At 43.3% G+C, this 25,501-nt stretch overlaps 1 protein-coding gene across 5 annotated transcripts in view; it reads right to left on the bottom strand.

Moving 5' to 3' along the window:
- lmo3 (LIM domain only 3) overlaps positions 1-21,640 on the bottom strand; it is a 34,728-nt gene extending 13,088 nt beyond the window's left edge. Inside the window, exons 1-2 of one of the 5 annotated variants that reach the window (XM_031582550.2) lie at positions 20,836-21,640; positions 14,003-14,216 (exon numbers count right to left, since the gene is read on the bottom strand). In XM_031582550.2, the coding sequence (XP_031438410.1) occupies positions 14,003-14,208 (206 nt within the window). In that variant the 5' untranslated portion in view covers positions 14,209-14,216; positions 20,836-21,640. The other 4 variants (XM_031582548.2, XM_031582551.1, XM_012823762.3 and 1 more) reach the window with 4 other exon arrangements.
- Between the last annotated feature and the right edge of the window lie 3,861 nt (positions 21,641-25,501).

Genomic DNA, 25,501 nt, shown 5'->3' with positions numbered 1-25,501 from the left:
CCTTGTGTCTGTACTGTATGTATATAGCCTAGTATCCCTTGTGTCTGTACTGTATGTATAGTATATAGCCTAGTATCCCTTGTGTCTGTACTGTATGTATATAGCCTAGTATCCCTTGTGTCTGTACTGTATGTATAGTATATAGCCTAGTATCCCTTGTGTCTGTACTGTATGTATATAGCCTAGTATCCCTTGTGTCTGTACTGTATGTATAGTATATAGCCTAGTATCCCTTGTGTCTGTACTGTATGTATATAGCCTAGTATCCCTTGTGTCTGTACTGTATGTATAGTATATAGCCTAGTATCCCTTGTGTCTGTACTGTATGTATAGCATATAGCCTAGTATCCTTTGATTTATGTGTAGTCCAGGCATCGTACAGTTCACTTAGGGTCTACATACCCCAACTGAATGAATCACTTATGGGAATGGAATTTACAAAAGGAATACGGTGTTGAGTAATGTCTAGCCAGATTCCTCCAATGTAGTTCTATGTGTCTTGTTTTGTTCCAGATGGGAACAAAGAAATTCCTGCAAATGAACAAAGTGATTCCTACATTCATTCTGCACACAGTAGGCTGTGTTCGTAAAATGAAGAAGCCAATGTTGATTAACCTGATTCATTAAATGAATGCATGTGTTTTTCTTTACCTCTGTATGTGTGCATGTACACAACCAACTGCGTTTACAGAAATGCACTAATTAGACACTAATTACACAGTTCTATTTTGGTGAGTAACTTCCTTTGAGGAGGCAAAGTCAAATTATGATTTGTTGGCTTGAGTTTTTACACATTGTACACATGATGAAATCTGGGTGATTTTGATGAAAGAAATAATACATTTCTACAGTTTTTGGTCATCATATTTGTGCATGAGCAGTATTTCGTAATGCAAGGCAAACATCAAAACCTTGAGCTGATTATTAAAACATTTTAAAACCTAAAAATAAATTTGATGGAAAGAAATGTAATGGTCAGCCGATGTGATGATGTCTTTTTTTTTCCCCCACCGAGGGCGGTTTACTGAATGTTGTCTCTCTCAGCAGCACCAAAGCAACCAATCAATCAGCGCTGGCCTTTTGCATGAAAAAGAGGGAAATTCAGTTGGTGCACCTCATCCTGCTCTCCCTCAGAGCAGCTGTAGATGATTGATCAGGGCTTCCTTAATGCGGAGGAGCTGGGCTGAGAAATCACCAGGCCTGACATGCACAGACGGCTGGAGCTTTGACGTGAATGCCGACGATCCCTTTGATTGCCTCTTTAGCATTTCAGAGAGATTAAAAGAGTATGGAAAAGTGTCGGAGATTCAGCACAATCAATGCAGCAGCTTCAGCCGCCGCTCCTGTCTCCTCTCTCAATCTCTCCCTCTCTCTCTCTCTCTCACTCAGGCATACGGCACCCTCACACAAACATGCACACAAACACAGAGCACAGACATGCACAAACACATCACACAAATAAACAAAGTACACACAGACACAAACACATAAACACACTCACACATCCAGACAGTCAGAGAGATAGAGAGAGAGAGAGAGAGAGAGAGATCCATCCAGACACTGTACTAGACTAATCCCATGGCCTCATTTTTCCGTGTTGAGAGGATTTAATGAAGGGAGCAGGCATGAGTTTGGGTGTAGGCCTCCATTGATTACTTCCAGCTCTCCTAACCCCTTTCACTTCACACCCTGAATTATAGATTTGATGGCAGCCGAATAATAGGACTTCTAATAGATCCCAACCCAGAGTCTTCATGCATTTCCCATGCATCTGACAATCCTTTTTTTTATGGGCATCAGCAGCCCTTTCCTTCAGAACAATACCATCTAATTCAATAACTCCCCGAGTGAGGAGCACAGATGGTTTTGCTGGCTTGTTTATATTTTTTTTTTATGAATGACAAGACATTACAGTATGTTGATGTGGATTTAACAAACTGTCTTGTTTTGTCTGGGCTGCCTCTCTTGACAGTAAGATACATAGCCATTCAGGAGAGTCTTACCTGGCAGAGTTGACAGGCCCATTGTCAGGTGTGGCTTAATGAACTTGTTAATTTGTGTGGTGAGACTGACTTGTTTGTGAGTGTGCCTGGGCCAAGGGCAAAGCCCACACATCGCATTTGCATGCGGCTCTTTTCTTTGGGTTTCCTCATGAATAAATCAGTGCGGTAAAATGGCCGCATTTACATCTCATTTTACACAGACGCAGCACAAGCGCCGCAAGCCGTCCATGCTTTGTTACGCAATGAAGTGGGGTTTTTTTTTATGGTTTTCTTCGAGCATTTAAGTCATGCTAAAGTAGTATCTTTTCTAATGCATTCAAATGATGTATTGAAAAGGGAAATAATATGTGCTTATGTGTTGCCAGGCAACTTCGTGCCAATCTTGGTAGACAACGGGATTGGGGCGGTCAGAGGTGCCTTTCAAGCAGCCGTGCTGTGCTACAGTGTATCTGAGTGAATGAAGGCAATAGGGCTTGCGCATACATATTCTTCCAAAATAATCAGAAATAAGCCATAAGCATTTGATGATCTGAGAAATCTCTTTGCCTGACACTCTGTAACGGCCTTCCAGAGAGGAGGCTGTGTGGGGAGATGGGGAGCATCCAGTGGTGTCTAGCAGTTCCGCTAGGCCGCACACTAATTGAGAAGTCGCTCAGGGACTGAGTGGCGGGGGGCTTCGCTGCACTGCGTAACCTATCCAAATCCAGCCTCAATAAACGGCCCTGACATTGACCAATTGCCATCTGGAGCCACCCCCCCACCTCCCAGGCTCACACCCCTCCTCACACTTGCATGCCCCCATCCCCAGCCCCGTTCCCCTCTACCCTGAGTGGGTGGGGCGGCTCCTGCCTACACGTCCCATACACCCCCACTTCATCTCCATAAGGGCCTCATTAGGCTGCGGGTGTGACGGAGGGCCTATGTCCCGCCCTCTCCTCCTCACATGGTAGCCCCGACCTAATTGCCGGTGAGTGGGGCTGACGGCCGCGCGCGGCCCTGATGAAGTGCGCGGAGCTGCCAGTCACACCGGGAGACAAAGAGCGCCGGGGCTGATTGATGGGCGCAGGGGCCCGCGGTAGGCCTCGTTAGGGCTGGGGTCTGAACATGACTACTGCATACATAATGCCACACCAGTCACCGGCAAACTTCCTCATGAAATCCAAGGCCACATTGTCATGGCAAACACAGCATTTTTTTCCTTTCCATGTGTTCAAACTTTGACAATGTAGAAAAAAAAATCTCCATTCACTATGGTCACATTCTGTCTGGGGAAAGTTATTTTTTCAGCCTCCCAATATGGAAGTGGTAATAGTACATTTGTCACATAATCAGCAAAGTCTTAACTACCCTGAACTTTGTGCTGATTTGTTGTTGGTAATTATTTTAGATGTTAACTGGAAAAGTGCACCCCTTCGAGGATCCAACAAACCATTGAGGATCCCAATACCACAGCAAACACATAACAAATGAATATGAATATATCTGAATACATCTGTAATCATACATTAGCGGGTATGTGTTATTCTCTTTGCAGACGTTTGACAGCATTGACAAAGGATAGCAATCATCTGATTGCAGTCCAGCCTAGTTCAGGTAATGGAAGCTCAAAGTATAGCGTTTGTGTTGTGTCTAAATGCAAATGAAAGATTTTCAATTCCACAAAATTCCTTTCCTATGTGACTTTATGTTAACACCACCTTCTCCGTTTGTGTACATCTCATAACATGTCATCACAACACTGTCACACCGTTATTAGTTTGAGCTTTTTATAAACTGAATATACACAGATAGGAGGTATTTTGATTGTTTGACTGCTATCGGAAATTGACAGTACTTTTGGGAAAGAGCTAAAAACACTCAATTCTGTGTTAACTGAACATGTGGACATCGGCGGATACCACCAGTGACCAAGTGGGCTATAATGCGGTGAGATTTCACCTGGCCCTTTTCGCCATCAGCCGAGTGCTTCTGGGAAAAGGCGGGAAAAAACAGTGCAGCTCACAGTGCTTAGAAGGCACTATATAGCACAGCCAGCCGGCTACTCTCTGGGGATCGAGCAGAGTCTTTCAACCTGGTCGTGCAGATGGTTTATGCCGTTACTGAACTTTACATTTACCATCATGAAGAGGCCAAGCACCCCGGGGTGAAAGGTCAAGACGGAGGAGTGGAGAGAGAGTCCTGGAAGAAGGGGGCTGGATAGCGCTCTCAGCTCCTCGCTCCCTGCACAGTGTCTTCCTTTAAGGCAAAGAACAGCAGGATTCTGTACGTTCCAGCTGGAGAGATGAATCGTGTATGGCACCGTTTGATTAAAAAAAACACAACACCTTCTTCTTTTGTTACTCCAAGCCATTCAGCATCACTAGTTTAAAAGGTGTTGGGCAGAGAAAGTGAAGCTTTGGATGGAGATAAAAAAAAAAAAAAACAACAACAACCTCTTATACTTTCCCCCTTGGGGTACAGGCTTGGTTCCCATATTCTGCTTCCTGGTGCGGGTCTGTGGCTTTATCACAGGTGAGGAAGGAGGTGTTTTTGGCGGCCAGCTCAGGGGGGGCTGGGGGCGGACTGGGAGCTCTTTTTTTTTTTTTTAAAGCTCCAGAGTTCCGGCTCCATTCAGAGCCGAAATGGGAGACAGTTTCCAAATGTGCTGCTCCGCAAAACAAAACAGATCGGTGTCTGCCAAGGCCCGCGGGGCAGCAGGGGGGCCGCATATCTCTGTGTGTCAAACAGCAGGGCTGGTTATCGCGCTCACGCATGCCTGCAGAGGACGCATGGGAGCCAAGTATGCAGTGGCACCTCACCCCACGGCCGGTGCCAGGCGAGGCTCAGGATGTGCCACTCTCTAGGCCGCACCGACAGCAGCCCTGCGCTTTCAATTAGAAAACACACCACACGGCGCAGAAAAGCCCTACAAAGGATTTCACACCAGGGGATAGACCGAGTGATTGTGCCATAGAAATGTAAAGGCTGAAACATGTTATATGTGCATTCATGTCTGCCACAGAAAATCGCCAAAGCAGCACAATGCTCATCTTAGCACTTAAAGAATAAAAGCAATACATATTTTTCGCATTTTGCTGTGTACAGAATGGCTTAAAATTGATGTTAGGAAGCAAACTTGAGAAGGTTGCAGTGATCAATACGGATCCATCTACATCGCAAGTGTAAGTACTGACCTCCAACTAAAGATGTCACAAAACAAAACCCTGTGTTTGCACTAGGATGTATACATTACTTTTGGCTCTGCCACCCAAACTGAGATTTACACCTGTCTGAAAGTGTTACACTTCATCCTTCCTGGCAAACTTAACCCGCTGCAGATAAAATGTGGCCAATCCGCTTGAACCTCACCTCGGCCCTTAATCTGCGCGGCTTGACGGATCCCTGCTGGCCAGGCGGGGAGAGGGGTAAAAACTGTGCTAATGTATGCATGGAAATGACCTGCAGCTCTCCCCACAAAGAGGGGCTGAGAAAGGTCAAATAGCCTCCAAACTGCACTCCCGTTTAATTAAAAAGACAAAGAGGAGAATGATTTCCATACGGCCAGGCCCGATTACCACTCCTGAAGTAGCAGAGACGGGCCTGGGCTCTTTCAGAAGGCCCCAGGATCCCTTCCCAGAAGGCCTTGCGTCATCTTCCCCATTCCTTTGATGTCAATATAGACCATTTATTAAGGGCATAAAGGTTAATCTCTGAGGAGTGAGGATATTTAATGGTTAGGAGCAAGAGAAAGAGGAATCCACATGAATGTCTTGCCGATGAAAGTTAAATTTAGTTTAGAAAGAGTACAAAAATGATCACCCCTTTGAGCTAGTCAGCAGGTGCTGGATTTAATTCCATCATTAGTTTAGCTACAGTTTCTGGAAATTAAATGAAAATTGAGGAGGAGAGATCCCTTAGGGCTATCAGAAAGCTATTAATGCCTCAAAAACTATTTTGATACCTACATTCACCTTACAATGTTCATCATGTTCAAAACTGACACTCGGGCCGAAAAGTTCCATTCGAATGTTGTCCACAAGTGTTGTTATCATGTTATTTACAAATAAACTTTAGTACATTTAAGGTGTCAGTTCTTTTTTCCCCCAGACCTGAACGCACATATAAGCTAAAGGTAAGTATGCCATGCGTCATAGAACATCAGATGATAAAGCTCTGTCAGGTCTGCCAGCAAGAGTGGGGCTGTACACTACACTGTACCTCGTCAATATCTTCTATTTCACCCTTTTATATTGCACGTCTCTGTTTGCTTGTTGAAAGACGTTGAAAGACGTAACTGCAAAAAGTATGATGGGCAAAAATCTATACAGCAACAATAACAGGCAGAAATAGCAAGGTTGAACAAACACAGGCACCTCCAATGCTGCAATGATGATAGATAATCTGACACTCTGCAGGTGTAGGGAACAAAAAAAATCAACACACCATGTCCTGACATGGTCATCATACAGAATATAGAGCTACCCTGTCAAATGAGTAAAATAGGGGTATTTCTAATGGTGCATCTGATTGGAAACGCGTCTGAATGTCTAGTTTAACGGTATCAGGGCTGGAAATGATTAATTGATGGTCAATTAGGAATATTAACAAATTTACATCAATTACCCTCAATGATTAAAATGATTCATTTTCTTTTTCGGTTTAGCCAACATCGCACCTGTGTGTCAAAGACAATTTACGAAGAGTAGCGTGGAATAGAACAGAACAGAAGAGAATAGCAGAGAATGAAGTATGATGCAGAGATTTACTTCACTATAGCTTGTCATCGGCTATAAATCCACCCTGCCAAAGAGACATTTTCTGCTTAGCACAGAATCAAACCCATCACTACCCTCTGGGTGGCTGCTTCTGATCAGCAACAGGGTCAAAGTTGACATTTAATCTAGCCTTGGACTCATGGAGTCTGTCCACGCATGGCACAGCTCGAGCCATCCGACATTTCACTTCCCATAAATCCACAAAACAAATAGGCAGAGAAAAACTGCTTTTTCAGAGGCGCACACACTCCGGATGGAGAATGTAACGGGGGCTGTGAAAGGTACAGGGGATTAGACTTTTATATTCCTCCCCCAGATTAGATGGAAATCATAACACAGACAAACTCGCTGAACTCTGACCCCAGCGAAACCAATTTCATTTGGAGCGAGTGGAGTGATGTATCTGGATGTCCGTGTGGTACACCAGAGAAAATTAAAGCAGGATTTGTAATGCATTCAAACGGCGAGCACTGGGGAGGGAGGTTATGGGGAATAAATTGCTGTCACTTTCCCCCTCCCTTGCGTCAGGAATAACATTTATTTAAATGGAAACCTGCTGGATTAGGCCTGGTGTTAAAGGTGTAGAGATGTATTTAGACAGGTAAAAGACTTGTTTGGAATTATGTTGACCTGATCAAAGCAATCACTCAGGGAGTGACAGCAGCGACTCTATTTTCCTCAATGTGTTTTCAGCATTTTGAAATGGCGGATGGAGAACTGCAAAGTTAGCACTCCTAGCCCTGAACACTGCCTGAATACTCGAGCTTTTTTCTTTGTTTAACATCCATTTTAGGGAGATTTTATATGCCACATTCACTCAAATGCACACCAACAGCATGATTCAACGGCATTAGAAAATTCTCTGCCTTAGTTGGCATGAAGGGCCACACATAACATCACATTTACATTTAACCTCACCACGAGAAGAACAGGCTTTTTTCGACAAGGACTAGAGACTAAAAGAAATGTGCGGAAGGAGGAGATAGATAAAGTTACAGCCTCCGTACAATTTCCGTTCTCATAGATGTCCTCTGTGTGCTATAGAAAAAGGTATGCTTAACAGCTCCAGGTGGTGACATCTTAATTTTTCACCGGCAAAAAAAAATGGCAGTGCACTTCTCCTCAATCGCTCCCATGCATTATTCCTGCCTTAAGCGCAGGTCCGCGGGGGGAAGTGGGGGGGAGTATTGTTTTACACGGCGCCCAGCTGCGGCCTACTTGCCTCACCCTGGGTACTTTTCAAGGAGTTGTTGTGGGTGACCCCCCTCTGGCTGACAGTTATTAATAATAACGCGCAGCAGGGAATAGTTCACCTTGTGGTGAGGCGGCCGCTGCCGCTGCGCACTCACACCGGAGTCTCCGGGGGGATGGAATCACATGGAGCCTGAGGGGGGAGAAGAATAAAACCGCCGAAACAAACAAGAATGAACAAACTTCTGTAAGTTTCCTCATGAAGTACAATTATCTAACATTTTGTTCCCCCCCCTGCGTTTCCTACGCGCGCCCTGGCTGACTCAAATTTGTTTCAACTTTTGTCTTTGCAGAATCCTGGCTTATGCATGGCTTAATCGCTGTTTCATATCTTTTTTTCCAGCTGAATTGGTAAAAGAAGAAACCCATTCTAACTAGTGCACCAGGCACCGACACGATGTGACATCATCAAAGTGGTCAGATGAATCGTCCTCGAGAGCCCGTGGAACTCTGGACAAGAGAAGGGAAGAGTGGATGAGCGGCTATCTAATGAGACACAGGAGATCAGGGTGCAGCGCCGTACACCTCAAGCCTCTCTAAAACCTTCAACGGGAGGACTCTTTGTGCAGGATAAGTGTTCTATTGTAACAAGTGCCGCAGAGACAGGATGCGAGCCAGGCTCAATGCCACGGCATTCCGGCTGAATCTATACTGCCAAAGCCTCTGATCCTTGTTGAAGGCCATTCCTCGCGGATCTCTTTCTCCTGAAGCGGCCACGCTTCGAGCCTGACTCAATTTTGTGTAATTGCACCAATAAGAGCCATTTACACAAAGCTGAATACCACAGGGTATGTCTGACATGACCCAAGGGAAAGTATATTATTTAATTGGACAACCTCAGCACAAAGAATGGCATTTGTCCTGCAGAGGAAGAGTGTTCTATTTTCCCCGGGTCTGAAGAGGAGAAAAGGTCTAAATACCTTTCTAATGCGTCAACAATTCCTGGAATGGCTTGCCAGTGCACACGTCAAAGCCACAAAACACTTATGGGTAAAATAGAGAAAAGAATCAATGAATACATACTATAAATAACTGGGACAACCAACATACAAAAAGGGAGCATATGATACACACAGACAGCTGGTAAAGATAGTGGCATTAGGAAGGTGCCCTTTCTCACCTTCACAAGAGGGACATGTCTTTGCCAAGAAATATGCAATTAGGCCACAGGTGCACCTACAGCACGCTGAAAACAGCATTATCTTCCCTTCTCCATATGTGCTGAAGTTGACCTTGCAAATCTGCTCCTTGAGAGCTCAATATTTATCAAAGACCGACCGCTGCTAGAAGAACACTCCAAACAACTGACTTCAAACCTAGGGTTTTAGGCTAAACATAAACAATACACACATTACAGTTTATTTTTTACACATTGCCAATAAAATGTTAGAGAAAGTATCATAAAATTCTGCATTCGATTCTTCTCTACAATTTCTATTACCCATCCATCGAAGGTCCAGAGGTTGGCACTCTTCAAGCTATTGATGTATTTTTTATGTAATATTTACAAGCCCAAGCGAGAGAGAAAGTATAGGATCACCTATGCCCACAAGCAATTATTTCCGAAGAACTGACAGAGCTCTTTAGCCCGGGTTTGTACCTCTAAGCCTTCTATTCGTACCCACACTCCATGGAACATTGATTGATATCTGCCATTGGGTGCAGCTTTGCTGGCCCTCCATCAATAAGGGATTCATGCTCAAACAGTGTGTGATATGCAATCAGTGTCTGTAAAACTCACTGATCCTATCTGTACTGCATGTCCAGATCCTCGCTGCTCATGCCAAATATTTCCGGTCTTTTGTGAGTTTGATAACCGACAAAGGCCTGTGTGTGTGTGAACGCGTAGACAGAGGGAAGAGCCCCGCGGTGTGGTCAGAGTGACCGCGGAGAGGCTGTCTGAGCGCGGCGTCTCTCCGATGCCCTTCAGTGCAACAGTGTCGTGCCTAGCGAGCCCTGTGCTACATGTGAACATCTGCACTGGTCATTAGGAGAGGAGTTGGCCTCAATCTTTCAGCCAGCAGAGACACTTGGAGGAGAGCCCATGACAAAGTACACTGGGCTTTACTGCACCGGTCTCCACAGAGATGGACTTTTTTTTCCCCCTCCCCTGCCTGGCAGCTTTGTTGTTGTTTTTGCATTGCCTTGATGCTCGGGTTACTTGTGTCAGCAAATGTGTGATTCGGTGGAGCTCCTGGTTTCTCAAATGATCAATCATGCACTTGCAGACATTAGATGGTTGAACTGGGCTGGAGAATCGTCATGACAGAATACAAAAGCAATGCTTTACTTCAATGACTCCAAGTGAATTCATTTAAAAGGTACTGACAAGTCTAAGCCATATCAACATGCCGTTGACCACATTAGGATATGACTCACCCAAAATGTCTGATTATAGTAATATTCTACACTATAATAATAAAATGTAACCAAATCTTGCTACTAATTTGATGCGGTTTTACAAGACTGTGCCAGTGTCTTGGCAAAGTTCCAAATGTTATTTTATGTGTCCATGTCTTTCAAGGGCAATGGTTCATAGCCATGGTTTTCATTACATCAAAGCATACAGTCAGACTGCTGGCAATACTTTTAATCTGCTTTTATAAGACTTCCATTCTACCTTCAACCTTCATTTTACCTACATTAGTACTCCACCTATCAGTCACCAGGTATATATTACCTTAATATGAAACATTCTCATTTTCCCAAAGCTTTTTTTTTCTTTAACAAATTCATTATCTTTTTCAACACTGAAAAAATGAACATTAGAACATGTATTGAATCAATTACTTCATTTTTCAAGAACACAGAGGAACTTTGGAAACTTTTGGGGCAAATATATGAATACACACTGGACATTACTGACAATATGTCTGATACAAATGCAAAAAAAAGATGAATGATATTTTCAAGGTTCATTTCCATTGGTTTATACTGTGCGTTGTGGATGTGGACCACAAAGCTGTTTCTGAATGAGAAAGTGGGAGAAATAGAAGTTATTACAACCAAACCATGCTTTACATGTTGGTTATCTCTCACTGATAGCCAGCTTTCCAAAACGGTCATAAATCCAGGCATGTTGACGGCTCTGTGAGCTTGCTTGCATTTACAATCTTAGTAAAACCACTGTAGAGGAAAATTGAAGTTGGATTAAAAAAAAAATGAATGAATAGATAGATAAATAAATAAGTGGTCTCCCTGTGCTGTCTTTAAAATGGATGCCTGAAATTTACAGTTTTCCATTAACTGATGCCCAGCAGCTTTCTCCCCGCCTTGCTTTCTGGCCTTGGTGGTTGGCTGTGTTGTCGCGGTTACTCTCTGTAGGCTGTGACACTATTCCCTTTCCCCTGGCTTCCTAACTTAAATGTGTCACTCCCTTTTTTGTCAGGGCTTTTAACCTTATCGCTTACCGCCTGAAAATGCAAGCACATCAGCATATAAACTGCTACAGCAGTTATTACCATTATCATCAATGCAGGCGTCAGAGGGAGTATCAAAAGAATCATTTGTTGATAGAGCGGTCCAAAAACATTTACCTATGTTTGGAGTGCAACAGAGGATTCATGTAACACAAGATAAAAACCCCCGCTCAGTAATCACCTCCCCAATTCGAAGAATGCATATTGACCATTTTCTCTAGACCAAACAAAATCTCCCCCCACCTCAAACATAATATTTGTTCATAGCAAACCAGTATAAAAGGTCTGTGTGGCCAGGAATCAGTTTTTCTTGTCCTTATTTAATTTGTTTTTTTGTAAATGTGTGTGTGTGTGTGTGTATGTATGTGTGTTACGATAGGGATTATCATTTCTCAGCTGGTGGGATCACATCGCTCATGGTAGTAGACCCCTGTGGAATTCTATTAACCCTGGTTATGTCAGCCCTAATAACATGCCACACTGCTAAGCAGGATGGGATTGATTCTCTACGAGGGGGGGGGCTGTATAATAAAGCCTAGAATAATTTACTTTTAAATAGAATCTTTCAAATGGAACACAAAATTGGGAGTAAGCATTGCGTTCATCTCTCTTCTCCTTTCTCTTCCCCCCCCCCTTCCCTTAAGCTTCGAATCTTTTAACCAGTTAAACTTTACAGAATAACCACCCCCTAAAGTGGAGACCCAAACGGGTTTTGTGGAAAAAGGTGCGCTTTGTGAGGGCTGGCCATTGATTGCCTCTGTGATGGAGCCTGCTTGGCTTTGTAGCACGACGTATCAGATGTGAGGAGCTGGGGGTTTGCTATATTTGCCATTCATTAGCCGACAGTGAGGTGGATGTCAGGGTGCACTCACAGGCGGGCCACTCGCGTGATAGCAGGCATCAAATCAATTCAGTCACCTTGAACTCTGGAGATGAAAGAATAACACGCTGCAATTGGGCTCTCTTGTGTCCCTGTTTGGCTACACAAACAGAAGCACGCTCGTTTGATTTATAGGGGTGAATTGCACCGTACAAACAAAAACTAATATAAGGAATGAAGGATGCACCTTATGAGTTCGATACCACTCAGACCGCTCACAAAGAGCTCCTCTGGTCGAATGTGCCATTGTGCTCTTAATTTACGAGCTAGTAAATACAGTATTTCTTGTAGCAGGGAAGAAAGGACAAAGCTATACGTAACTCAGTCATATACCACAACTGATGTACAGAATATATTTCCCTTGTCTTGTTGTCACACTTGATGTATATATTAGCAGAGTCTTTCTTTTAAAAAAGTGCCTTTGTGTGAATAGGGAAGCATTTTTTGCAGGGTACAGTCAATAAGCCTTACTGTCGGATGGTAATCTCTGTCTCTCCAAGCCCTCTGGCAGTACTTCACAGCCACGTCTCCCCAAAGCCTGTTTGTGTACTGCGTCTAATGGAGACTCTCATCCCCAGTGCGGAAATTAAATGAACTGTGCCATTTCAAAGCGCCAGCCGCCTCGTGTGTTTACAAGGCCCCACATCCCCACAGCGGCACACTGAGCTCATTGACATACATGTTCCCTCACACACGCGCATGCTCTGTGGGGCAGCGCTGGAGAGAGACAAGCCGTGAGTTATAGCCACACGGACCGCTATCGTCTTTACATCCTAACAACAGGTAGACTGCACTGGGACTTAGCTGTATCGCGAAAGATATCTCACTCTGCCTGTTGAATGCAAACTAATGTGCTGCTTCACACAACAGCAATGCATTATAATGGCTACAACTTCCACAGATCTACACTGATAGGTTACCACCGGGGACGTGTTATCATGTCATGAGTTATTAATAATGATGGTGAAGACGCCCATGTGAGTCACCTTCGTGTCATGTCTTAGATGGTACAACATTAATGTCATGGAGAGGCAAAGGTCCTGACGTTGGAATGCAGTGTTGGCGGAGGGTGAGGGGGCACAGAGAGCCGGGTGGTCCTCAGCAAAGCAGTGATCTGCCCTCCACATTTAAATGTGCTGATTAGACCGACCCTTAAGCGGTCGGCGAGAGCCCACGAATAACAACAATGTTTATGAGCTCATAAAAGACACCCTGCTGGCCCGGCTGTGTTCAAGAGCTGAGGATCTCAAACATCACAGAGACACAAGGGGTGCCTATGGAAGCATCCTTTCAGAGAAGTGAGCGCTCTTTTAAAACACTGTCTCATCTGTCAGGTCGGGACCACAGATCTACAGTGGTCTGAGACAAGTCCTTGGTTTGTTAAGCTCGGTTTAGTGTTTTGTCATAGTAAAGTTACGACCATCATGAGGCCTACCAATTATTTCATGACAAATAAGGTACATTTAAAATGAAAAACAAATGTTTTATAAATAACAAGAGCTTTTTGGCTCAGTGTTTTTTTTTTCATTGAATAAATTCACGCACAGACACTAACACCTCGGACTTCTGTGAACAGTTGTGTTCTCTTCACTCTATCACACAGGGGGTCAAACTTGTTTTGTTCCTCTTCACTCTATCACACAGGGGTCAGACTTGCACAGGTAAAACGACAGGTAGCGGCGTGGCTGGTCTTACCGGAGGTAGTCGCGCCGGCAGAGGATGAGGTTGGCTTTGGTGTAAAGCGTGGAGCCCACCTCACCAAGCCGGCAATCGCAGCAGGCGCATTTCAGGCAGTCCTCATGCCAGTACTTGTCCAGGGCCTTCAGCAGGTAGCGGTCCTTGATCTTCCGGCTGCAGCCGGCGCAGCCTTTTGGCTTGGTGTCCGGCTGGACGGAGAGCATTTGTATACCTGTGGGATAGAAAAATAGGAAAAAATGGTTAAGCCAGACAGATTGCGACTAATATTTTCAACAACGCCGATGTAAAAACTACACCTCCTCAACGGCAAGAAAAATCAGAACAATAAAAATACTGTTCAAGGGACCTTCGAGAACTGTTAAATATTCGCAAGTGTGAAAAGCATGAAAAAGAGAAGAAAAAATACATACTTTACAAACTGAGGACACTCGTGTCCTCACAAATGTTGCGTGGGTTTAAAACACGTTTAGCAGTGAGCGGTGTTCTGTCTAACTGTAACTTTCTCTTTCATCTTCCTCCTTTCAGACACTGCACGCTCTTTCAGGGAGAGACTGTGAGAAGCTTTCTTAAGGCGGGCAACCAATTGTGACGCTCAACACAGGCCATGAAAGGGTTTTGTTAGGCAACAGGGGGAACAATGTGAGCTCACGCAGCCGGCCAGTAATTAGTATTCTACCTCCATACAGAGCGGAGAGGAGCCACCCCTCTCCCCCACAGCTCAGCTTCAGCTCCTCTTTTGTCCTGACAGAAAAAAAGTTCCCCCCATCATGCATACTCCTGATTCTGCAGTGCTGGGCCAGCAAAGCGAGGCAGTGCGCTGTTCGTTAATTTGGGAAGCATCACATAGTGAGAGTGCTTGTTAGACACAGTGCATCTGTTGTTCCAAGGTTAGGAGTGTCATCCAAATTCACTTAATTTCCCCCTGAAATTTCATGCGCAAGTAGTTCCTCTGTGTCTCTGTATAGCCTGATGGTGTCTCTGTGGTGTATCAGAGCATCACTCTTTGAAAAGAGTGTGCTTCGTTTAGAACCAGGCAATCTGTTAAATTTCTTTTTTCGAATCTGTTGTGGTAAAGTAATATAGAATATAATACTAACTTATGTTTCACAGCCTTAGACAGCGATGTTAGAATTAATATGGTAGATTAATAACTGATATACTTTTTATTATTATATGGCATATTCTGAAAAAAAACTAAAAACAAATCCAAGCATAAAGGTGGTATGTGGCTTTCTCTTGCAAAACATGCATAACAGTTCATGGGCCAGTGGCTGAAAGGTCATCATAACAGACATAATAAGACATAACAAAGCTTCCTTGTAATCTTCAACGCTGGAGATCGAAAATACATTCAAGATAGGACTGTGGTTGCAGAAACTCATTACTTTTCAAAAGACCCAATGAGAACTTTTTTGATTTGACTATTGTCTTGGTTCTGAATGGGTCGCCTTCAAAATAGCTTAATGGTGTATTAAAACACATGTAAAGGTATCAAATTGTATGGCCACAGTGTTTGTGGTAATGAGGAAACTGTTTTCAGCAGTTGGGTTTCAACTGTTGAGCTTTTAATTGGCTGGATTGGAGTGTAAGGGGGGTGCACGGCTGATTGCCTGCGCTGAACGTCCTTGTTCTGTGCCACTCATCCGCGCTGTCCCAACTCGGCTGGTTAACACAACAAAGTCAGTCTCTCATTACCATCCTTCAGAAGTAACAGTTTCTCCATGGTTTGCAATCAGATTTAGACTGATTGTGCCAACCAACAAACAGCTTGTTCGGTTTCAAATTACGGATGCACGATTCGTTCTCTCAGCTCCGTAGTAACCTCGTTAAGAATGCCTTCGCTTCCACATTTCCACTCTTCTAAACAGTAACGTTATGATAGTAAGGGGGGAATGCTTCTGGAAACGGGGATATGTATTCTTTCTTTACACGCTCATTCGACTTCCTCTCTCGATTCAAAGGACTGGAAAACATGATTGCACGTACCTCATCACATCTACCTTACATTGCTTGTTGGCGACGAAAGCAAAACACCGAGTTCGCTACCAATTTTATTTCTCCTTCCCACATCACAGCTGCGCGAGTCCGGGATGCTGACATTTCACCCTCTTATCAGTTTAATTACTGTTGCCATGGCAGCATAGTGCTTGGTAAAGGCCAATAAGATTTGCCACCGACAAACCAATTTCCGAGGCATCTTGTGAGGCGATGACCAACAAAAAACATCTCGTTTAAAAAGCCAGCAAATAACGGTACATGTCCCTTAACGTTTACGGAAACTGACCAATGTATCAAGCGGGAAATTGCTTCAATACAGAGCAGCGAAAGAGATGGCGAAATAAAACAGCTGTCCAATGTTGCAATGTATCACATTGCCTGAAAAATTATCAGCTGAACCATGAGTGAAAACAGTAGCTTGGGTCTTGTGTTTCCACACTAAACATTCAGCCGCATCGGTAGAAGGGAAACTAAGTCATTATCGCTGTCAAAGCGGAAAAGGCACGTTCACATTCTACACAAGAGAACATACAAGAGCCTTACCGAAACTTTTCTCCCTTTTCTGCATTTGTTGACCAGCTTCTGTCACCGAGCCACCTTGCAACAAGAGGAACCCCAAGCCGAAATCCCCCCGTTTGTGTTATCAAGTGAGCAGCTGTATGCACGCTCGCTGAGGGTGGCTTTGCTTTTGTTAGAAGTAACAATCCACCTCGCCACACACACAAAAAAGAATAAAAATGAGAGCGAAAAAACACCAACCAACAACACACAGCTAGAAGGGGAGAGCTGTGGCTCACTATCGCAGAGCACCACACGGTGTTAAAGCCGTTTGTCACAACAGAGCTCGACTATGAAATTAGATCGAGCAGCAGCCGCAGCTTTGGCGAGTGGCGGTGAACAAATGACAGCGGATGACAAAGGCATATGCTTACCCCTTCGCGGCGCCGTAATCTTATAATCCTATCGTGCTCCGAGCTCGCATAGGCTATTCCAAGCAGTGGATACGTGCAGACAGTAATAAGAGCACGGGGTAATAATCAACTTGCGGAAGGGGACAACAATTTTAAAACGACTGGCACGTGTTTAACCGAGCAAGCTCACGCTTTTGGGGGGTAAAAAAATCAGGCTTGAAATTATTACCGAAACAAAACCAGTGAACGTGAACCTCAAAGCCAATGACCGTTAACAAATAAAAACAGGACAATGATACCTGATAATGTCTGATTACACCAAAGCATTTGTTTCCAATCAGATGTTTCATTCATTCCAACCGAATGAAAAGATCGGCCAAGATTCTTGAAAAGCGAGGTTATAGCCTACTGTTACATTACAGTTTAGGCTAACATGCAGTGTCATACATTGGTGTTCGTAACCATTGTATGTAATGCAATTATGAGATATGCCACATCTACAGTAAACCGATAAAACAGTAAATCGATTAAAAAAAATAATACATTAAATCATAGACCGACGAAGCAGGGCGTATAGAAATGCATGCTTTATCAAAGCTGCACAGTTGGCTTCCTCTATGTCATACTACTACGTTAACATTCAAAGCAAAAATGTAATATCACCAAGTTCTACAAACCCAGGGAAAACGCTATGCACCCACTCACCTTCTTCGCCAAGTTATGGAGAAAACTAACTTCAAATCGGGCACAGAGGTGTAGACGCCAACTATATTCCTGGCAAGCTAAAGTTCACGAAACTGACATTGCGCGTTAGAGCAGTATGATCTTCAGGTTGAAAATAATGAGGTCCACAAGGATTATGTGCAAGGAGTTGTTCGCACCAGAAGCTACAGGTGTTCTACTCGCCCGCACTGCTGCGTCGTCATGAGTAGTAGGTATTCTGAAGAGCTGAAGTACACCTTGCCCATTGAGTGACTGAGGAGCGAAGAACAGAGAAGCCTCGTTTTATTATCTTCAAACTCAATCCCTCACCAGTGAGACATTACTCGACGAGGAGAAGGTCATTCAGTTATTACCAACATATCCAGCAACGGTGCACAGGCATGCGAGCGCGCGCCCTACATACTGAAATAGGCACTCTGACGCGCGCGCAAACAAGCCCTGTGCGGAGTGCGTTAAAACTGTAAAACCGACTGCTGGCGTGACAACGATATCCGTTATGGGGATTGTGACGCTCTCTGAAATATGCGACTATACTTGGCTATAGTTGTACAATGATGCCAGATATGATCGTTCAATCCAATATGCGAATTTGCCTCTCCTGTAGCCTACAGACGACTGCTTTTGGACACAGAGACTCTTAAGTAAGCTATCTTTTGATAAGAAAAGTTAAAGGAATCTTTATTATTGTTTAGGAATGATAACATTTGAGGCAAACGTACATCTCCTTCACCTAGGAGCAATGTTTATGGACGCATATGTTGCCCAACTTATGTCTAAACATTTAGCCAGTAACACAATCATTGACACGTTCATATAAATGCAGATAACTGCAGGTGACCGTACATCAGCTCAACAACTAACTTAGAAAGGGGTCATATGCGGGGTGGAATGACTGAGGGGGCATTTAAGATTTGCAAGGGGAGCAACATTGTCTAGTGTTAGATTGGTCAGAGTTAAAGTGATGCAAACATGGATGGACATAATTGGGGAGAACCAGGTCAAAAGTAAAACATTTGTGCAAATCGCAAGATTTCGTAAGATCGTAACTCAAAACCAATATTTTGTGACAAAAAAACGACATCTGTCCTCAAATCGACATCTGTCCTAAATGTCCTCAAATCAGTTGGACTGTTACCGTAATGTCATCCTCGTGTGGACAGTTGGATGTGTAGGGTGGTCAACTAAATCTCAAATTCAACACGTCTGCCATAGTGTAAGCTGCAAGTGCAACACCATGCTTGACACCAAATTATTCTAATTTGATGTAGTCATACACTGTCAAACTCTCCTGCTTGGCACCCATAGACGTTAAACTAAACAACTAAATACATGAATCTAAAGAAAGACTTTGCTACTAAAGTTGAACTGAGAATGAAAATAACTGTTCTGGCTTATAAACGCTCACGTTCTTAAAGGAAAAGGACCGTAGAAATGCATTGTTTACTGTTGCTAGTCACCATATTTCTTGCAAATAGGCCTATTCCATTCATAGCCTGTGGGCAAGCGTTTGGGCGAACATAACTTCCCTAGTGAAGTGAATTAGCCTATTTACCCTGCTAAGGTTGTTCACATTTACGGTCGCGTTAGGCCTATGAAACTAATCCAGAGAAAGCATGAGACTCTGATGTTTCCGATAGACACCCTCCTCTATAAATAAAACAAACCAATTAGCTTTTCAAAAGAAGATACTTCCATTATGTATTTATTTGTTTAGGTTAAAACACAAATGCCCAGATTAAGGATACGTTAGGTTTTGTATGAGTATTATTACTGGACATTTTGTCATGTATGTTTGTCATTTATGTAATATTATCAGGCAACTGAAGGGGCAACAATTTTACCTGAGGGGGCAACACCCTCTTGTAGCATAGGCTACCATGAAAATGCCTCTTGTGGATGCACACAGGACAAATGACCGTTCACCAAATGAAAGAGTTCAAGAAAGAATCGCAGACAGAAAGAAAGAAAGCCTTAAGGAAAGGTACAAAGTGTGAGAGACACAAATAAAGTAGAAAGGAAAAGTGAACAAAAAAGTTGAGAAGAAAGGTAACGAGTGAATGGATGAAAGGGTGTAGGAAGGACATGGTGAATAATGCAAGATATAGGAAAGAAAGAAGACAGACTGGTGTTTATTGATGAATGTTGTAGATACATATCTGTGCATAAGGACACATATCTATACCAGCATGAAACTCTATCTGATACCCAGAAAAGTTTGAAAAAGACAGGAGCGAAAAAGATGAGCGCTGATGCACAGAGACGGTTCAGCTGGATAATAGTCAATAGTTGGCTAGCAGCTTCACGCCAATCACTCTCTGCCTAAAATGCAGCGATAATGAGATGGGTCATAAAATGCTCTTCTCTCCCATTATGAGTGATGAGATGCATTAAAGCTGACAGCGTATTACCTGCCAGTAATTAGGTTTTGTCATGGATTGAATTATTTCAAAGCAGGCTATCTGCGTAATCAGGCAATTTGCGGGGGGGAGACTTCATCGGGTCTTACAGAGAGAGAGACGAAAAAACCCTGGAATAGGCTACTGCAGACAGGGAGAGGAGAGAACTTCATCATGTCCCCAAGCCAACCTTTCATCTTACGCATTATCACGTCAATTATTCACCGTGGATATCTGGAAAACTGAACTTGATGAGGTAAAGGATGCCATTACCAAATGCCATGATAGGCAGTCACATGATAGGCTGATAGGCTGGACGTAAAAGAGTCCAGCGAGGAAAGGGTGAGGTGCTGGTGCTCTGCGATGACACCTCGGCTAAAGCACAACATTAATGTGAGGATATCGCTGTTTGTTATTACTCTCTTTCTCTTTCTCTCTCTCTTTCTCTCTCTCTCTCTCTCTCTCTCTCTCTCTCCGGAATATAACAAGGAGTGCTGGATGCGAGTCCAAAGGAGGGACACAAAGAGGAAGGAATGCAACAATTCTTCTTGTCCTTTAAAAAAATAAATGAAATGTTTAATTACCGGGTTTCATGTAGGAAATCTTTCCGGGAGAGGATTGAAGTTAAGCGTTATTTCCCTTATTTCCTCGTCTGCTATCCTCGCTTAAGCCTCAGTGTAGAGTATCCAGAGCATTCATTTCAAGGAAGCCTCAACTTAATCCCTCTTTACAAACCTCTAACACAAATATATAAAGTTCGGACAGCACGTTGCACTCCACCAGACAAAAATCTGTTACCTACCTTATCTGTAGCCAAGGAGGACTGACGGCAAAAACTGACCAAAGTTGTCGACGGTTCTTCTCTGTTCCACTTTGTTCCGTTTTATTGAATGTCACGTAAGATCACAGCGCTCATAGTTTATTGTAGTATGGCAATACAATCTGAATAAACTGAATAGCTTTGCGTCCGTCAATCCTCATATAATGGAGTTTATTTGTATCATACGTCGTATTAAACGGTCAGAGTGTTATTAAAAATCTGTCAATACGGCACCAGGGAAGTTACCGCGTGTAGGTGTCGCACGTGTCTGCCTCTATTTTCAAGTATCAGTTGAATGGGAAAAGCCCCATGTGCCTCAGTTCAACTTCCTCTCGCGGATTTGTGGTTCACTCTCAATCTAAAGGAGTCCTCTCCCGACAAGACTGTTTCTTCTTCACTCTCCCGTTCACACTGGCAGAGCAGCAAGACAGACCTGAGCCGGCCGCACGCCTCCTCGCCTATTTAAGCACCTCCACCAGGTCCCTAGTTAGCAGCACACTCCAGCTCATCCAAGAAGCTGACAAGCACCGTTAGGGAAGGCAGCATGTTGCTCTAATGGACCTCATTAAGCTCTACTTACAGATGTTCTCTTAACATAATTGATCTGCAGCGAGTTGAGAGGACGGCAACCTATTCCCCAGCCCCCAATTATGGCCCGGTAATTAGATCCCCAACCTCCAGTTCTCCACATTCACCCTTCTAACATTCCGAAATATCAAAGTATCTCTTTCTCTCAAAGCAAACCCTCCTGCACCCCCACCACCTAACCTCCATGTCTCCACCTCCTTCTCTCCTCTCCCTCCCCTCCCAAAGACACCATTCCTCTGACAGTATTGACAGTCAGATCTGCTAACCTTTGTAGTGAAGCCAGACTTAGTAGTGCACTCACTCCAATTGACAGAGCTCTGTCTCTCTCAACCCCCCCCCCCCTACACACACACACACACACACACACACACACACACACACACATACATACACACTTTCTCTTCCCTCTATAGAAATACCTTGAGAAAGAGGGGAGGGCAAAGCTTGAGACATATGGAGGGTGGGGAAAATAAGTTTGCACTTTTGATGAAAGGTTGTAACGATAATATCTGTCAGGGGAGTTTCTTCTGTCCTTATGTCTTTTTTATCTTTTAAAATTCCACTGGCAGAGACTTTGAGGAAGAGTGAAAGGGGGAAGATGGGTGAGGAGTGATGGCACAGCTTTTTATAATGCCAATCAGCACCAGTCCTCTCACCCACTTAATTATCTGACATGCTTAAACAGAGAGGACCTAGGGGAAATGGTGATGTTATGATTTTGCGTTTTTAAAAGTGTCACAGTTTTTTGTTACCGTATCAAGAAGTTACTGGGATCAATGCACTTGTCAGTTTCAGTGGGCAAGGTCAATGTCAAAAGACAAAAAGTTGAATGAGGATTTAGTGAAGCAGTCAAAGAGTTACGTTATAACCAATTCTGCCATTGGTTCTAGAAGCAAACTGTGTGTGCGGAGAATAGTTTAATGATTTCGTAACTTCATGACTTGTACAAACCAAAAAAATGGTACAACATCTCTTCAGCTTATGATGAAAATGTCTGCATTTCTTGTCTGTATGTTTGTACGTGAATAGTTTTGTGAATGTGTTTCCATCAGTATGTGTAGATGTGAATGTTCCCCTTCTTCCTCAGTAACAGTTCCTCTCTGCGGTGCAGTCATGTGCAGGTGTGACGCCGCCATGTGTTAAGACTTTACATCTCGCCCCCCCCCCCCCCCCCCCTCCGATTCGGACCCTCTGTCTGGCTGCTCTGACATTTAAAAGAGGCTCTTGGGCCTCCTCCATATTCTCTTTCCCATACCTGACCCCCTCGTTCTGCCGCCCTTGGTTCGAAGAGTGGACTCTCAGAATGGTAACTCAGCCCTTCCCTCTGTTCCTCCTGCAATCGCACACCCCTGAGGACGGAGGTAGATACACGTGACTCCTCTAACGACCATCAGGGTTTCTCCTTAAAGAGACACTCAGTAAGTGCTTCAGGTGTATGACCTTCAAGTAGGGTCAAAGGATGCATGGCTTTAATGACAACTGTCTCTCTCTTTCTCTCTCTCTCTCTCTCTCTCTCTCTCTCTCTCTCTCTCTCTCTCTCTCATCTCTTTCCCCACAGGCCAATTTTAGCCTATGGCAAAGAAGCAAGTGTGGTGAGTTACAGAGACCCTCTTCAACTGGGTCTAAAGACCTACCGTAGTAATGGGCCTGAGGGGAGTCCTCCCAATTTAAAGGATGTTCAGGCCACTGGATATTGCCCATTCTCATTATCCCACCGAGAACAGATAGAGATTACTTAATTCAACTGACAATTAATTTCGTCCTGAATGTATAATCAGGGAGACTCCAAGAACCAGTATGTCCTGCTGAGTTGTAATGCCACAGAACAGAATGAGTATAGTGATGTCAGAGTTGCAGATAGTCAATATCTAAGGCTAATACTCACATTGCACAGAGGCTGAGCGGCAGAGACAGGCAGAACAGAGAGAGACTGAATGAGTGCATGAGTGCCTGTTAGTGGAGCATGTTTTTAAGGGGTATTACATATTAACAAAAGCAGCTCATTAAATCTAGTCTGATTAATGATTCAAAATCACTGAGGGAGCACGAATGAGGCGCACAACTGGAATATGAACAATTCTTACATGGTAAACAAAAGTAAATTCAACATTTTACATTTAGACTGGCATCACAACTGAAATAGATGATATTGTGTGATTGAAATGCACTGGCGATAGATAAGGTGCGTAAGTGGTTCATCCTAAGGGGCCACAACCCTCAGCAGATTGTCAGTTGTGCTGGTGTTCTCTGACTTACACTGTTTGAGCCGATCTCATATTGTGACACAACAAAACCATACTTAAGAGTGGTCAGACATGAAAAAACAACGCTACATCATTTGTAAGTTATACCTTAAACTGTACCATAATGTTTTGAGGTGTTTCCCAGAATGTTCTTAACCAAGTATACCTTCTGTAAGAGATATGAGAGAGTTGTGTTAGTGTCTGGACGTATGCACCGAATGCGATGTAAGACCAAGATATACTGTATGTTGCATTACATTTTGTGCTTCATTCAATAAAAAGAAAAAAAGATGGTTATAAATGAATTAGCTGTTAATTTGTAATCCCTTGCAAATACAAATCCATAAGTAATCTGAGTAATGACTGTCTAGCCTACAGCTATCCTTATTCTGGAATTTATTTTTTTCATTTTCACGTATAGTATTTCTTGTTGATTCTCTTTCTAATTATGATCATTTGCATTCCAATCTGAGTCATGCCCATCGTACTCATCTCACACATGCTCAAACCTACGTACTGAGTCTTGGTATTGACAGAAATCAATGCAAGAAACATGGATTCAGCCTCTTAAGATGTGTGTAGGAAGATTTCTGTTAGGGAATTCTCATAAGGTTTCTCTTAAGAGATGGTTTGGGAAACACATGTAGGAAAGTAAACAACTTTAGTTTACCTTTCAAGTCTTCATAAAACGCTTAAGAGACACAGATATCGGGAAACCCAGCCCTGAACAAGATTATAACAAACGGCACGTTTTTCTAGGAGAAGGCTGAAAATGTGCTAGGATTACATGTGAGAATGGTACACATAATTGTCTCTGTCAAGAAATACCTAGTTGAGGGATGTGTGAATTTTAAAAGGAAAGACGTTTTATGAGGCCTATAGTATTTTGATTTGAATGGAAATTAAAATAAATCTCTGATATCTTTCCAGATGAACTCAATATGCCTCTGTTGCTTTTGGTATTCACATGGAGTCCTTCTTCGCCTTGGCGTTTGGAGGTTACAGATGTTCATGTTTAATGGGTAAATCCTTCTTTCCACAATAGGGCTCTATTTCTAGTAAGCTCATTAAACGTGTGTGAAGCTCACAGTCAGCATACACTTACAGGTGTACACACACATAGCATATGCACACACACAATTCCTCTTTCTTACAAATCACACACACACAGCTAGACTTTGTTCAAAACCAAAAGATGAACCTTCGAATGTTTCATGAAGCCTTTAATGATAACCTTGAGCGATGCGATAACTGGTAACTGCTACATAATATCTATCAATTCCATCCAACGTGATTTCCTTGAGTAGCTCTGCTGAAATTACTTATGTGTTCAGAACTGAGCATTTCAAACAGACTGCAGTATACCTCCGCGGCAATCAATCAGCCTTAATCCAAAACCAATTTACTCCGCCTGAAGAGGAAAATATCTTTTAATCTCTAGTCGACAATCCCTGATTGCTATGCCTACCATCAGTTGACAGTCAAATAGTGCTGCTTAAAATTGCCCCACTGGTTTATGCACTGCACAAAACCTTTAAGCAAGATTTGTGTTTGCTATTCTATCTTATAGATGCATAGATAGACATTTTATTAGATCTTTATACCTTTATCTACTCTTCTAATGAACTGCCACCCCTTTTCTCAAAATGCTGATTGATAGTTTTCAAAAATGTGATCTTGCCCAAGCTGTGAATGGGAAAGAACACAAGAGGCCTTTTAAAACTGAAAGGCAACAGCCTCTATAACCGACAGAGACCTTGGGAAAGATGACAAAAGACACATAATCACCTATCGGTTGTGTGTTAAAACCATAAATA

Source organism: Clupea harengus, chromosome 16 (genome assembly GCF_900700415.2).
Source record: "Clupea harengus chromosome 16, Ch_v2.0.2, whole genome shotgun sequence".
NCBI lineage: Eukaryota > Metazoa > Chordata > Actinopteri > Clupeiformes > Clupeidae > Clupea > Clupea harengus.
This window is presented reverse-complemented; position numbering and strand designations above follow the sequence as displayed.